Genomic DNA, 12,992 nt, shown 5'->3' with positions numbered 1-12,992 from the left:
GACATCCAGGTGTCCACATACTATTTACCAGTTACCACTAGAGGAGAAAATACCACATTTCTCCATCATTAATATGTTTTATGATAAATTCTGATGATAAGTGATCATTTTCAGGTTTTGTCCACAAACGGGGTGAAACTGATTCAGAGTCTGTGGCGCCATCTTGTGTCTGAAACGACAACAAACAGGTGGAGCTGACACATAATTGTGTTTTATTCTAGTTTACTTATTTTTCTAAATGTCCCTGTTTTTTATTGTTATTCTATTTGATGAAGTGTATTTTATTAATTTGTTCTGTTTTATTTTTTATTCTTTTCTTACTAGAATTTCTGAGCAAACTCTGGCGCAAGATTTTCCCCTCAGGATTGATAACGTCCTATCACATTGCATCGCATCGCATCGTATCGTATCGTATCGTGTCGTGTCGTGTCGTGTCGTATCATATCCAGTTGAAGGAACAGATTCATGGATGGTTTCTCATGTCCTCTGTCATTGTGAGATACATGAGTCATGAGTCAAATAATTCATGCATCTGGATGAAAACAATCTGGTGTATGGAGTCAAATTTGAAGTGGATGAAGGTAACTGGACCGTGGTGGAGGTATGCACTCTACTGTCTGCCATTCTAGTTTATTCATGTATTTTTGATCCTGGCAGTTTCAGTCCATCAGAGGACACGAGGTCAGAGTCTGTGAAGCTCGAGCTGATTTGACTGTCAAACTGACTCCAGGTCAGATCAGAGACAAACAAACAACCTGCAGCAGGTGAGAACATCAGAACATCAGCGACTCCTGACCTTTAGTAACGTCACTTTTAATACACTAATATTAACTCCTGCTGCTGCTAGCACCTCCTCCACCTCCTCCACCTCCTCCACCTCTGCCTCCTGTTCCTGGGCTTCCTCCTCCTTCAGAAAGGACATGTTCAGCCCTTCAGCCTCCTCGTGAGCGCTGACGTGAGTCTCATGCAAACTTCTTTCAAATCACTTCGTGTTTGACTGACAAATGTTTGTTTCCACGTCTGAAGGAGAGAAGAAGAAGAAAACATTCGGCTGCTGGCGACTGACGAGCAGGTAAGACTTCACCTCAAACACCAGAACACGACTCAGTTTCACTGTTTGTATCTGATCAGGACTGTGGCGTGTAACTAAGTACATTTACTCAGTTAATCTACTTTTGGACAAGTTCAAGGTATTTCATTCTTCCACTCCACCACATCTCCACTTCATTTGTCTGACAGCTTCAGTTACTAGTTACGTTTAAGCGTTTGATGTCCAGATATGTTGATGTTGCAGGAATATTAATAAAAGACACTGAAGCATCAGTACTTGAACTTTTCATACTTCAAGTACATTTTGACAGTACTTTTACTTCAGTAAGGTTTTAAACGCAGTACTTTTACCTGTAGTGGAGTATTTTCACCTGAGACTGGAGTTGATTTGAGCCACGACTACAGACTCGACTCGTCTGTGTTCATTTGTAGTTTTCAGTTCAGTTTCTTGAGTCCGTCAGGATTTCACTGTTTAAAAGTATTTTTTTGATTGAGAAGAAATTAAGAAATAATAAATAAGCTTTAATAAACATATTTGCTTTTTGTTTTATCACATTTACTTCAATGATTATCAATAATTATAATGCAAATTTAAATCATTGTCATACTTTTTGAACTGATTAGATAGATTGGACAATAATATCATTATTAAAACACCTTGACAGGATTCTGCAGGTAGGACTGCAGTAACCGGGAGAGGAAGGGGGTGAAAAGGGTAATCTGAAAAGTAACAAGTAACTAAAGCTGTCAGACGAATGAGTACAAGTATAAAGTAACATCGATGGTCTTGACTTGACATCTCTGTTTAACCCGCCTGTTGTTTCCAGGTTTCACTGGCTTCATCCTGACGGACTCATCGCTGCTGATCCTGGTGCCATCATGTGTCCTGAGCTGCTGCTGCTCCTGCTGGCAGCTCTGAACTCAGGTAAAACACCCAGGAGGAGAGTAACTAAGTACATTTACTCAAGTGTTTTACGTGAGGTACTCGTACTTTATTTGAGTCTTTGCGTGTCATCCTTCTTTCTGCTGCATGTCAGAGGAGAAATACAGGATTGTTTACTCTCAGACAGCTTTAGTTACATAGGAAGAGTTTATAAAATATGTTTTGCTATAAATCAAAGCGGTGTACAGCTGAAATGATTAGTTGATTAATCAGTGAGTCGATTCACAGAATATTGATTGGCAAGTATTTTGCAAATCATTTGAATAATTTTACAAGTAAGAACATTTGACAGTTTGACAGTTTTATCAAACGTTCCTGTTTTTACAATACGTCAAACCATAATTACGGTTATACACTGATGAGCCACAACACTAAAAGGACTAACAGGTGATTAACATTGATCACAATCAAGATTACAACAGGAAACTTTGAGACCTGCTATTCATGCATCTCGACATGCACCACCACTCAAACACAGCTGCAGAGCAGAGGAGCCTTTCTACTGCTGACGAGCCTCAACTCGTGATTTTGCTGTGAAACCTGAGAGAGAGACGTTTTTTCGTTTATCTCCAGTGTCCCTGTTCATCCTTTCATATATCTGCTGCATTTCACTCATTGGTGAAACATTCCTGATTTCGATGCTTCACAATAAAAGCTTTGGACAGCTTAATAACGGAGGAGTTTTATTGTGAAGAATTTACAGGAAATTAAATGTGTTTGCCTCTGAATTAATGGAGCTTTCTGTGATACTGCTGCTGAGAGTGTTTACAGCCGCTTCGTTGACACGACTCAAGACAAGAGCGTTGTCAGTTAAAGACTCACCTTCAGGCAGGTAGCCCTGTTGTATTGGAGATGCAAATCCCTGCCTCGCTGGGCTGATGTGTCAAAACAAACAGAGTAGAGCCAGACTGGCAGATGTAAAGGCCACTGCCATCACCCCGTGATTGCAGCAGGACAATGACACAACAAAAACTGCTCAAGAGTGTCCAGAAGGAACATGGGAAAAGCTCAAAGCGTCAACTTGGCCTCCAAGTTCCCCAGATCCCAACCCAACTGAGCAACAACTGGATGTTCTGGAATGAGCCTGATGATTCGAGACTGGGCTCTGATCCGTCAACACATGGAAACAGGAGTCTGGAGGTGTCCGGTGTTCTCTGGCACCAGGCCGTTGGTGGTGGACCCTTTGAGTCCTGTGGCTTTCGAGGTGTGGCCTCTCTGGATTGGACTTCTTTCAGCACATCCAGCAGATATTTCCTTGTATTGGGATCTTGGGAATTTGGAGGCCAGGTAGACATCTTGAGGACTTTGGCCAGTTTTTGTGGTGTTGCAGGAAGCTTTGTCCTGCTGGGGGGAGCACTGCCATCGGGGGGCAACCGCCATTCTGACATGTTGCCATTCCAACATGAAGCCCTAAGTGTCGGAATGGCAACACTTATACCTTTAATTAAACGTCCCACCATTCCGACAAATTTTTCCTCCTAAGGTCGGAATGGCGGTATTTCTTTGTTTTTTAAACATGTTGCCATTCCGACACATCTTTTAAAAGGGTTAGGGTTATGGGTTGGGTTAGTATTAGTCTTGTCGGAGGGCCGGGACGAAACTTTGTCGGAATGGCGGAGCGTTCGCATGTCGGAATGGTGACATGTCGGAATTTTGGGATGTCGGAATGCCAGCATGTAACCACTGCCATCAGGGAGTGCTGCTGCCATGAGGGGGTCTACGGGTCGAAGGTTTTCCAGCAGATCATTGTATTGTACCGAGGTGATGAATGTTATTAAATTCACCTGTCAGTGGTCTTAACGTTGTTTCTTCTCTCCTCGAATATTCCCAGTAATTATCCACATAATAGTGTTTAATTCTACTGTACCTTTAAAGCACCAAGTATTTAATAGGTACCTCAACTGACGAGTATCCAGTGAAGAAAATGTACTTTTTAGTCTCATCCCGGCAAAATGTGTCAATATCCGTTCTTGTGATGAAGGAAATATCTTTATTGGGTAACTGACTGAAGATTTTTCTTTTCCCAGAATCCACAGTCACTCCATCTGAAAACAGCACCGGTCTGAAATTCGTTGTTGCTTTTCCGGAGAACATTGCCTTTTATCATCCTGACGCACCAGAAAACAAGATCAGAATCACTGCCTTGTTTCCGAACACCAAGGTCGACATCAAAGTCTATTCCAGCCAACCAACAAGGACTCTGAATGCTGGAGAGACTTGGGAATACGAACCTTGGGCAACACTGGAGCTCTTGGGCTCAGGTTTCTCTACCAAAACTGTCCAAATCATCAGCAACAACTTAATCACTGTCCATGTCGTCTACCTTAAAAAAGATAGTGTGCAGACTACACTGTTAAGACCTGATGACAAACTGGGCATAGAGTACCTCGTCCCGCCGGTACCCGTGATTGAAGGAACCACTCACCCCGCAAATAAGGTAACACGCACTGTAACTGAAAGAGGCCCATTCAAACTCATTATCATTAATACTGACAAAAACAACAAGGTAACTGTTGAACATGCAGAGCCCCAGGAGTTTTCACTTCAGCCCCTGCACATCGCTCAGGTCTTGTTAACAACAGAAGATGCATCGCGAGTTGTGAAAGCCGACGAGCCGGTGGCGGTTCTTTTCGGTCACTCATGCGCCATCAGGGAGAACTGCACCTGTGGGCAGCTGTACACCTTGCTGCCTCCGGCTGAACAGGAGCGGTTCAAGTTCTACATCCCTCCTTTTCTGGCCAAGAACGCTGAAGGCAAAACAAGTGTGCTTCTGTCAGAGAGCGGATCCAACCAGGTAATACCCTATAATCCAAACTCACCGGTGGTCGAGACAGCTGGCACAGCCGTCCTCTACCGTCCAGGCGCACTCTTCACTCTGATCTCTGAGAAAGACTTTGGTTCTTGCTTCATAATAAACTCCATCCAAGACGTTGAGAACTTTGCCGTCATCCTGGTCCATAAGGATTTCACTGATGGGGTTCGTGTTGGAAGTCTTCCTTTGGAGAGTCCAGAGTGGCAGCAGCTGGTCGGGACGGACTTTGTCTCGACAGCTGTTGCTCTGGCCTCGGGAAAGAACGTCATCTGGCACACTGGCACCTCCAAAATGGCGGTGTACTTTGTGGGAATTAGGAAAGGTGCTCTGTTTGGGAACCCAGCCCCCATCATCAGTAAAAGCCCAGGTAGGACCTCCACCTTCAATTTGAGTTTTACAGAGCAGGGGAATGATAAGGAGTGTGTCTGTCTTAACTTTTAAACTCCTGAGTTTTTGGTTTATGAATATTTCACACAACGTTTTAGCACTAAAACCAGCTCCCCATAGTTGATGTTGTACCTCTGTCAGGCAGCAGATCTACTACACAAACACGACCAATGAGGACACAGGGAGGCAGAGCACTACCACTGAAGGGTCATGCCGTCTTTTTGGACAAAATGAGCTATTTAAGCTGCCAAGCTGTTGGCTAATTGTTGTACTTCCATCAGCACAAAATGGTTTATAAGTGACTGGTTTCTGATCAATAATGCTCTTACTTCAGTTTGTTTCTGTTCTGTTTCATCTGAAAAGATTTCAGGGGTTGCATCTTGTCTCCAGAGGTCGTAAAAATTGGAGAAGTGGCAGGCGGCTGGCGGGAATCCCTGAAGTATTGCAGCGACAACGACTTGGAGCTGGTGAGCTTCCCCACGGCACAACTCCAGAGTCATATCTACAACAAAATTATCCAGGCCAAGGATGACAGCCTGTGGCAAGTGTGGTTTGGCATGCGTCGGAGCTCACAGACTGGAGAGTGGTACTGGCTGAGCAAGGATCCGACCAATGAAACCAACTGGGGAGAGGGCGAGCCTGGCACAGAGCATGATGGCCAGTGTGCTATCATGAGTCTGGAAAGCAGCAGAAGGTTTGCCTGGAGCGACGAGGACTGCTGCAAGAAAGCCCATCCCGTCTGCTACAAAGGTCCTGTCTTCTTACCCATATAGTGGGACGATCCGGCAGAGTGACGGGATGGGAAAAAAAAAACAGGCAGGCAAACGTGAAGTGGTGCCCTCAGGTTACAATGTCCTCGTGCTAATATTTTGCATTTACTAATTCTTTCTCTGATAATAAGATTATTATAATAACATTTTAAAGTTATTTCAGTAATTTTACAGTCTAGAACTATATATGGAAAAATATCAAAAAGCCCAAAAGGAATGACGAATGAGTTCAGTTCATGTGGTCTGATGAGGTTTGTTCGTGTACTCATTCCTAATTAAAAAGAGATGTAACACCAGATTTAACGTCTGTCACCCCAGAAACTAATCAGTGTGAGATCCTATTGAGCTAGCTAGCTACAGCAGTACCCCAATGATAGTTATAATAGTTAAGCAAGCTTGGTATCCGGATGAACCTCAGTCAACTTTTCGGTTTCCTGTTAAACTTATATGTGGCTGTTTGCCTGTGGGAACGAAAAACAAGGTGCTTAAAAGATGCTGCTGCAGTTGCAACGCGCCTTCAGAAAAGTTTTGTTAGCTGTGTAGTTTGATGAGGTTTGTCCGTGACCAGATTTAACGTCCCCGTCACCCCAGAAACTATGTGAGAGTCTATTGACCAGGAGCTAGCACACAAGTTAGCTTGCTTGTGCTCCAATAATAGTAATAATAGTTGAGATTGGTTTAAATGTCTAAAACTGGTTGGCTAAATTGTAAATGTAAAGATTTTTCCAAACTGTGCCTCAAATAAGTCTTTAGGTTGTTGGAAAGAACCTTCAAACCTTGAGGGGCCTGATGCTAAGAGCTCCTTTGCTAAAGCTAGGCTAGGCTAGGCTAGTAATCATTTGGAAGGGCTATTCATTAATAAATGTCATGATTGGATTTATTAACTGCTTCATTTTATATTGGATAACAAAATGTAATTGCTAAAATGTTTGACAAATGTTAATTGTTTTGTTTTTTTCAGTTTCAGGAAACAACACTAGAAGAAACAGGAAAATATAAGCTAACTTTAACCACGGCTCACCAGCTAGCTTGTCTTCAACAACCTGTTTTTAGCTGTGTTTCGTAGCTTTATACATTATAGTTATACATTTATATGACATAATACTATTTTATATGTTTAAATAAATGTCACAAAGTCAGACTCTGGTCTTGACTCAATCTTAACTGGATTTTTAGACCCAGGCTTCTTAATGCTTCTTGGTTTTGCGGGCGGCGTTGTTCCTCAGTGTGGTAGATATGAACTGATTCTTGATATGCATTATTTTTGAGGTCTTTACTTGACAGCTGCTTGAATATCTATAAAATAGCTTTAAATTAATGCAATACAACAAACTCAGTTTAATGTTTCACGTAACTGAAGGAACCATTAAATTATGTGTGAAACTGGAGTGTTGTTGTGTTTTTATTCCCTCCGATTCAACAAACGTTTGAACATTATATTATTAATATTTGTATTCATGCTTTTTTATCAGACGTATCACAGCCGAAAACAAAATCTGCACCACTGTTGTTACAGATTCAACATTGACTAATATGACATCAGCTGTGGAGTGTAACTAAGTAGCTTACATTTACTCAAGTACTGTAGCCTACTTGAGTACAGGAGGTGAAGGTGTTCACAACGCTTTTGTCCACAGGAGGCGCCAGAATCAACACAAAATGAAGCTCCTTGTCGCAGCTTTAAGCATTTATGATTTTCAAGTTTTTTAATGTGTTTTGACAGAAGCTTCAATTTACAGACATAATTTGTGAATCATTTTTATATCATTTATTTTTCAATGTTATTCAATTATTAATTCCAGTTAATTTCAGTGCTCCCATTAGACTTTTGATCCACACATAGCTGGTCAGCTCAACAAGCTGAAAGCAACTAATTTAATGTGAAGAATGAAATGACATTATTATATTATTATTATTATCATATTTCAGTGCAGTGAAACTGTCCCAAATGTTTTAGGAATAAATCTTTACTTTGTGTAAAGTCTAACTTCTGTTTTATGGTTTCATGAAATGAGTTGAGATCCTGAGATCACCCATATTTTCATAGCTACATTCGTGAAGCAGCCAATAACTTTTAAACTCAACATTTCTTCTTCTGAACGTTTCTTCTCAGGAAACTTAACATGTGAATCAAAGCAACGCCACAGTCTCTGTATTGGCTTCTGAAGAAACTCTATCATCATTTCAAATTGCATAATCGTTTATTCTTCATGACACTGGTCTCTCCAAAAGACAGTATTTGTTTCGATTAAACATCTTTATAATAATAATTTAAGAACTGAAATGTTTTCAGAGTTTTCGTCAGGACTTTATTGGATGTTCATCAGGACAATAAAGCCTCTGAAACAGCTTTCTGGTCGTTGTTAATAATAAACATGGTAATAATAATAATAATAATAATAATAATAATAATAATAATGTAAAGGTAATTATTTAAAGATATATAAACAGTAAATAACACCATGTGACGTAGTTGTAAGCAGATTTAAGTTCATGTTAAATGTTTAATGTTCAATATTTGCAACAGTGTTTTCATAAATTATGATTTAATATCTGTTTATACAGCCGTCTGCACTTACAGGAGGACGTGTTGTCGTTAATAAATATATTAATTAACACTTCAGTCTGCATACAACTATATCATAGTGTTATTAACCATCATTTTCAGAATTACTTCCACCAGCAGCTGACTCCCTGCAGAGCTCCACCCTGCACCACCCACACCCCCACCCCCACCAGCAGGAGGACCTTTGCACCCAGAGACACAGACAGGAGGAGCAGCAGAGGAGGCGAGGCCGCCGTCACTGACAGCGGTGGTTGGGGGGTCAGGACGTACAGCGTGGACGCCTCTTTGCCCAGCGGGTTGGAGGCGCTGCAGGTGTACTGCTGCCCCGGCTCCACGTCTCTCAGCTGGCTGACGGTGTGGTATTGAGCCACCGAGCCCTGAGCCATGGGACCAACGGGAGAACCCTCCAGCAGGTCGTCCGGGCCGAGCCACTGGACGTCCGGCAGCGGGGAGCCCTGGACCCGACACACGGCTCTGTACCCGGACTGCTCACTGCCCTCCACCGACAGAGCCAGAATCTTTGGAGGAGCTGCAGCACAGACAGGAAATCACATGAGGAAACGCCACAGTCGCCCCCTGGTGGTAACTTTCATGCATCAGTGACTTTAATTCTCTCAATTTCACTTTCATATATTTGTTGGCTAATGCAGAAGTTAGCATCGCCCCGGTTCCCTCTGCACAACACACAATTTGTAATGGATTTGGATTAATGCAGAAAATAATCTCTGTGGCAAACACAAGTTAATGACACCTGAACCCGTGTAAAGACGCTCCAGTGAGTCAATGAGTCTCCGTGTTCGCTGTTATGACATTTAATGCCGTTGAGCAGTCAGCAGCTGTGTTTGGAGTATGAATTTCAACAGGTGGCCAATTCTTACATATTTCACCTTTAAGACAGTGTTGTGCTGAGAAACTGTGCAGGGCGTTGCTATAAAACACACATGTTTCAGAGAGAAGATGAATTTACAGCGGTTAGAAACAAACTGAATCTGTCTGTAATTCCTCTTCTTCATTCTTTTGGTCAGCCTTTTAAAGGGGCAATATGTAAGAATTGGCCCCCAATTAACACTCCAAACCAAAGAGGGGCAGCAAGTGACCAGAGTAACCGCTAACTGTAGCTGCCATTAGGGAGTTAGCTCAGTTAGCTGGGCAGCTAGCGGTCTGGACTGAGAGCTCGGAGCAGTGGAAGGATTGTTGGTGTTTAGCGCAGTAGCCTTGGACCGTGATGAGCCGTGGCTAGCTGGTTAGCATGCTAGCTTCAGTAGATATCTCTGCATTAAAACAGACGTTATATCATCAAACTGTTGTTTCTTCACATTCTGTTGATAGTTTTAGTTTTTGAATGTTGTCAACAAAGATTCTCACATGTTGCACCTTTAATCCTCCCACATACATGAAGCCTCAGTGTGAACGCAGCTTTAGTCATTTCTGTCTGTGTAATCGTACCCTCCACTCTCAGTCTGGTTCCCATCTTGTCCTCGAAGCTGACGTGTTCTCGCCCCTGAACCTCCACCCGGCAGTAGTAGCGTCCGTTGTCCTGCAGGGTGGCGCTGTTGATGCGCAGCGACAGGTCGTGCTCCCTCGGGTTGCCCTCCAGCCGGTAGCGCTGGTCCTGTTGGGGCCCCGGCTCGCAGGTGGGGGCTCCGACTCGGCTGGAGCAGCGGTACAGCACGGTGGCTCCCTGGCCGTGGCCCAGACGCCACAGCACCTGCAGGGAGGTATGCTGGGAGTGCTGCGGGTGGCTGAAGGTGCAGGGCAGCACCACCGGGTAGCCCTCGATGGCTCGTACCTCCGGCTGCACCGTCGTGGACCAGCCGTCATCTCCAGAGCCGAGAGCTGCTGAAGGAGAGCCGCATTGTTTAAATTCACAACTTTGCTTTAATTTATTTTTGTGTGAAAAGTAAAAGTACTGATGTTTCAGTAAAATGTTCCCTGTCAGTGTTTTTATCTCTGATGTCTGTGACGACGCATTGTCCAGATAATCCAACAGGGTTTTTAAAGAGTTTATTTAGCTTAAAGGGGGATTCCAGTATTTTACACCCTGGGCTCTATTTTTACATGACTGAGCGTGTACATGATTCATATTCACCAACAGTTTTGGATCAGTCGAGTTGATCTCCTCAGCTGGCAGCTCAGCACGGCTGCAGTGGCTGCAACATTTTCCTTTGGGGCAACTGTGACCATTAAAGTTACGTCCGCTAAAAGTGATTTTATCACCGACAGGCTGACGTCTGACAACATCAACAAATGACCTTTTTGTCTCGTTCAAGCAGAAGTCTGGCTCTGAAGTCTTGGGAGAGGTGAGTCGCTGCAGGAAGACGATGGTGGAAGTGTGAGTCAGAGTCGGAGAGAAGAAATTTCCAAAGTCATCCAGACGAGGCAACAACTGCAACAATGTCACAAGACTTCAGAGCAATTAAAAAAGGTCTCTTTTCTTTTTTCAGACTCTCAGACTAACGACCTCAGCCCGTCAGAGACAAAGACACTTTCATGGTCACAGTTATGGATTATGTCACAGCTGAGAAGATCTACAGGCCCGACCCCAAAACTGTTGGTAGCTGTGATTCATGAACACCTCAGACTTCATCCTTCAGTTAATCACAGACATTCAACACCAACATATGTGGAGATACAGGGTTTACACTGGACAGGAAGAAGTAACTGGTGACTAAAGCTGAGATGAAATGGAGTAAAAGTATTTGTACCAAACATTTCTACATAAGTACAGAGGTGTCCTCGTTAAGAGACTAATAAAGGATCATTTTATTTATCTGTAACATCCTCAAACTGAACCTTTTCTGCACTTCAACAGTCGGAAAGCAGAAATGTTTCAGCAGCAGATCTGATTATAACTCACTGTAGCGGCCATTTTATGATCACATGACTGAAAACCAACATCGATCTGATGACGTCTTCTGTTCATCAGTTTAACAACAGTAAGGTTTGATATTTAACAGGTTCGAATGGATTTTAATTGATGTATAAAAACCAGTGTAACTTTAAGGCTATTTCAGATGTGTGTGTGTGTGTGTGTGTGTGTGTGTGTGTGTGTGTGTGTGTGCATGTGTGTGTGTGTGTGTGTGTGTGTGTGTGTGTGTGTGTGAGCTCACCTCCTATCACAGGTAACAGCAGACTCAAAGTGCTGCAGACCAGCCGGACGTCCATGATGAGACTGCTGAGGAAACAATTCAGCGAGGTGAATGTATCTGTGTGTGTGTGTGTGTGTGTGTGTGTGTGTGTGTGTCATTCGTGTGACTCAGTACCTCAATGCACTGTGTGTGTGTGTGTGTGTGTGTGTGTGTGTGTCATTCGTGTGACTCAGTACCTCACTGCACTGTGTGTGTGTGTGTGTGTGTGTGTGTGTGTGTGTGTGTGTGTGTGTGTGTGTGTTTTACTTCCTTCATGTCTATTTGTGTCTGTTGCGTTGGACTGAACGAGGCTTCTTCTGATTCCAGCAAACAAACGTTTCACAGCTTTGTGTTGGTTCTGTGTTTGTTGTCGTGTCCAGTGAGGAAACATGTTTCTCTGAAACATGAAACTCTTCCTTTGCTGTCCGCAGAGTGCCAACAATGTAAGAAGAAATATATCCAACAGAAATGTAGAGAATAAAGCTCTTTTAAAAGGCAGCATGTGTTCATGAGTCCGATGGGACAGAAGGAGCTCTCTGGTCCGGTGGTCTTGGATTGAACGCGTCTGTACCTCCGGCCTGAGGGCAGCAGTGTGGACAGTGCTGGGGGTGGGTGGGGTCTGTGAGGATGGAGGCGGCTCTCCTGTGGACTCTGCGGTGGTAGATGCTCTGCAGAGAGCGCAGTGGAGTCCTGGTGATCGTCTCAGAGTCTTTACCGCTCACTCTCTGCAGGCGTCCATAGCAGTGGTGCTGCCGTACCACGCGGTGATACAGCCGGTCAAGATGCTCTCAACAATGCAGCTGTAGAAGTTGCTGAGGATCTCAGGCCACATGTCAAACTTCCTCAGCCTCCTCAGAAAATACAGCTGCTGTTGGGCCCTCTCTACCAGCTGTGTGTGCTGAGTGACCAGGTGAGGTCTTCACTGATGTGGACGCCCAGGTATTTGAAGCTGCTCACCCGCTCTACTTCAAGCTCCCGCATGTACAGAGGCCGATGAGGTCTCCTCTTCTTCCTCATGTCCACTATCATCTCCTTCGTCTTGTCCGTGTTGAGGGTGAGGTTGTTGTCCTCACACCATGACAGCAGACTGGCCACAGTCGAAGGTGAACAGGGTGTAAGGACGGGGCTGAGGACACGTCCCTGTGGACCGCCAATATTTGTACTAATGCTGGCTGAAGTCCTGACAGACTGGGCCCGCCGGTCCAAAAGACTTTAATGTGTCACACAACAGCTAAATGTTCAACTCTTCATCTTGTTCCCTCTGCTGACAGAAACTGGTGTAAAGTAAAGTAACAGCACAGTGTGAAGATTTCTGCTGTTATATTTTATTGAATTG

At 43.7% G+C, this 12,992-nt stretch overlaps 1 protein-coding gene across 2 annotated transcripts; it reads right to left on the bottom strand.

Annotated features, from left to right (window-relative positions):
- Positions 1-8,632: 8,632 nt before the first annotated feature.
- On the bottom strand, positions 8,633-11,756 carry LOC311259286 (sialic acid-binding Ig-like lectin 15; the record flags this gene model as incomplete). 2 transcript variants are annotated; one of them, XM_084356340.1, is made up of 3 exons in its annotated part: positions 11,639-11,756; positions 9,975-10,367; positions 8,633-9,057 (listed from the first exon to the last, which is right to left on the bottom strand). In XM_084356340.1, exons 1-3 carry the CDS (start codon positions 11,691-11,693, stop codon positions 8,633-8,635), a joined length of 873 nt encoding a protein of 290 aa, XP_084212466.1. In that variant the 5' UTR covers positions 11,694-11,756. The 2 variants fall into 2 exon arrangements, with proteins under 2 accessions (XP_084212466.1, XP_084212467.1); XM_084356341.1 differs by having other exon boundaries at positions 9,975-10,364.
- Positions 11,757-12,992: the final 1,236 nt, after the last annotated feature.

This window comes from Pagrus pagrus (assembly GCF_965226575.1).
Source record: "Pagrus pagrus genome assembly, chromosome: 7".
Classification (NCBI taxonomy): domain Eukaryota; kingdom Metazoa; phylum Chordata; class Actinopteri; order Spariformes; family Sparidae; genus Pagrus; species Pagrus pagrus.
Note: the sequence above shows the minus strand (reverse complement) of the source record. Positions and strands in the feature narration are given on the sequence as shown.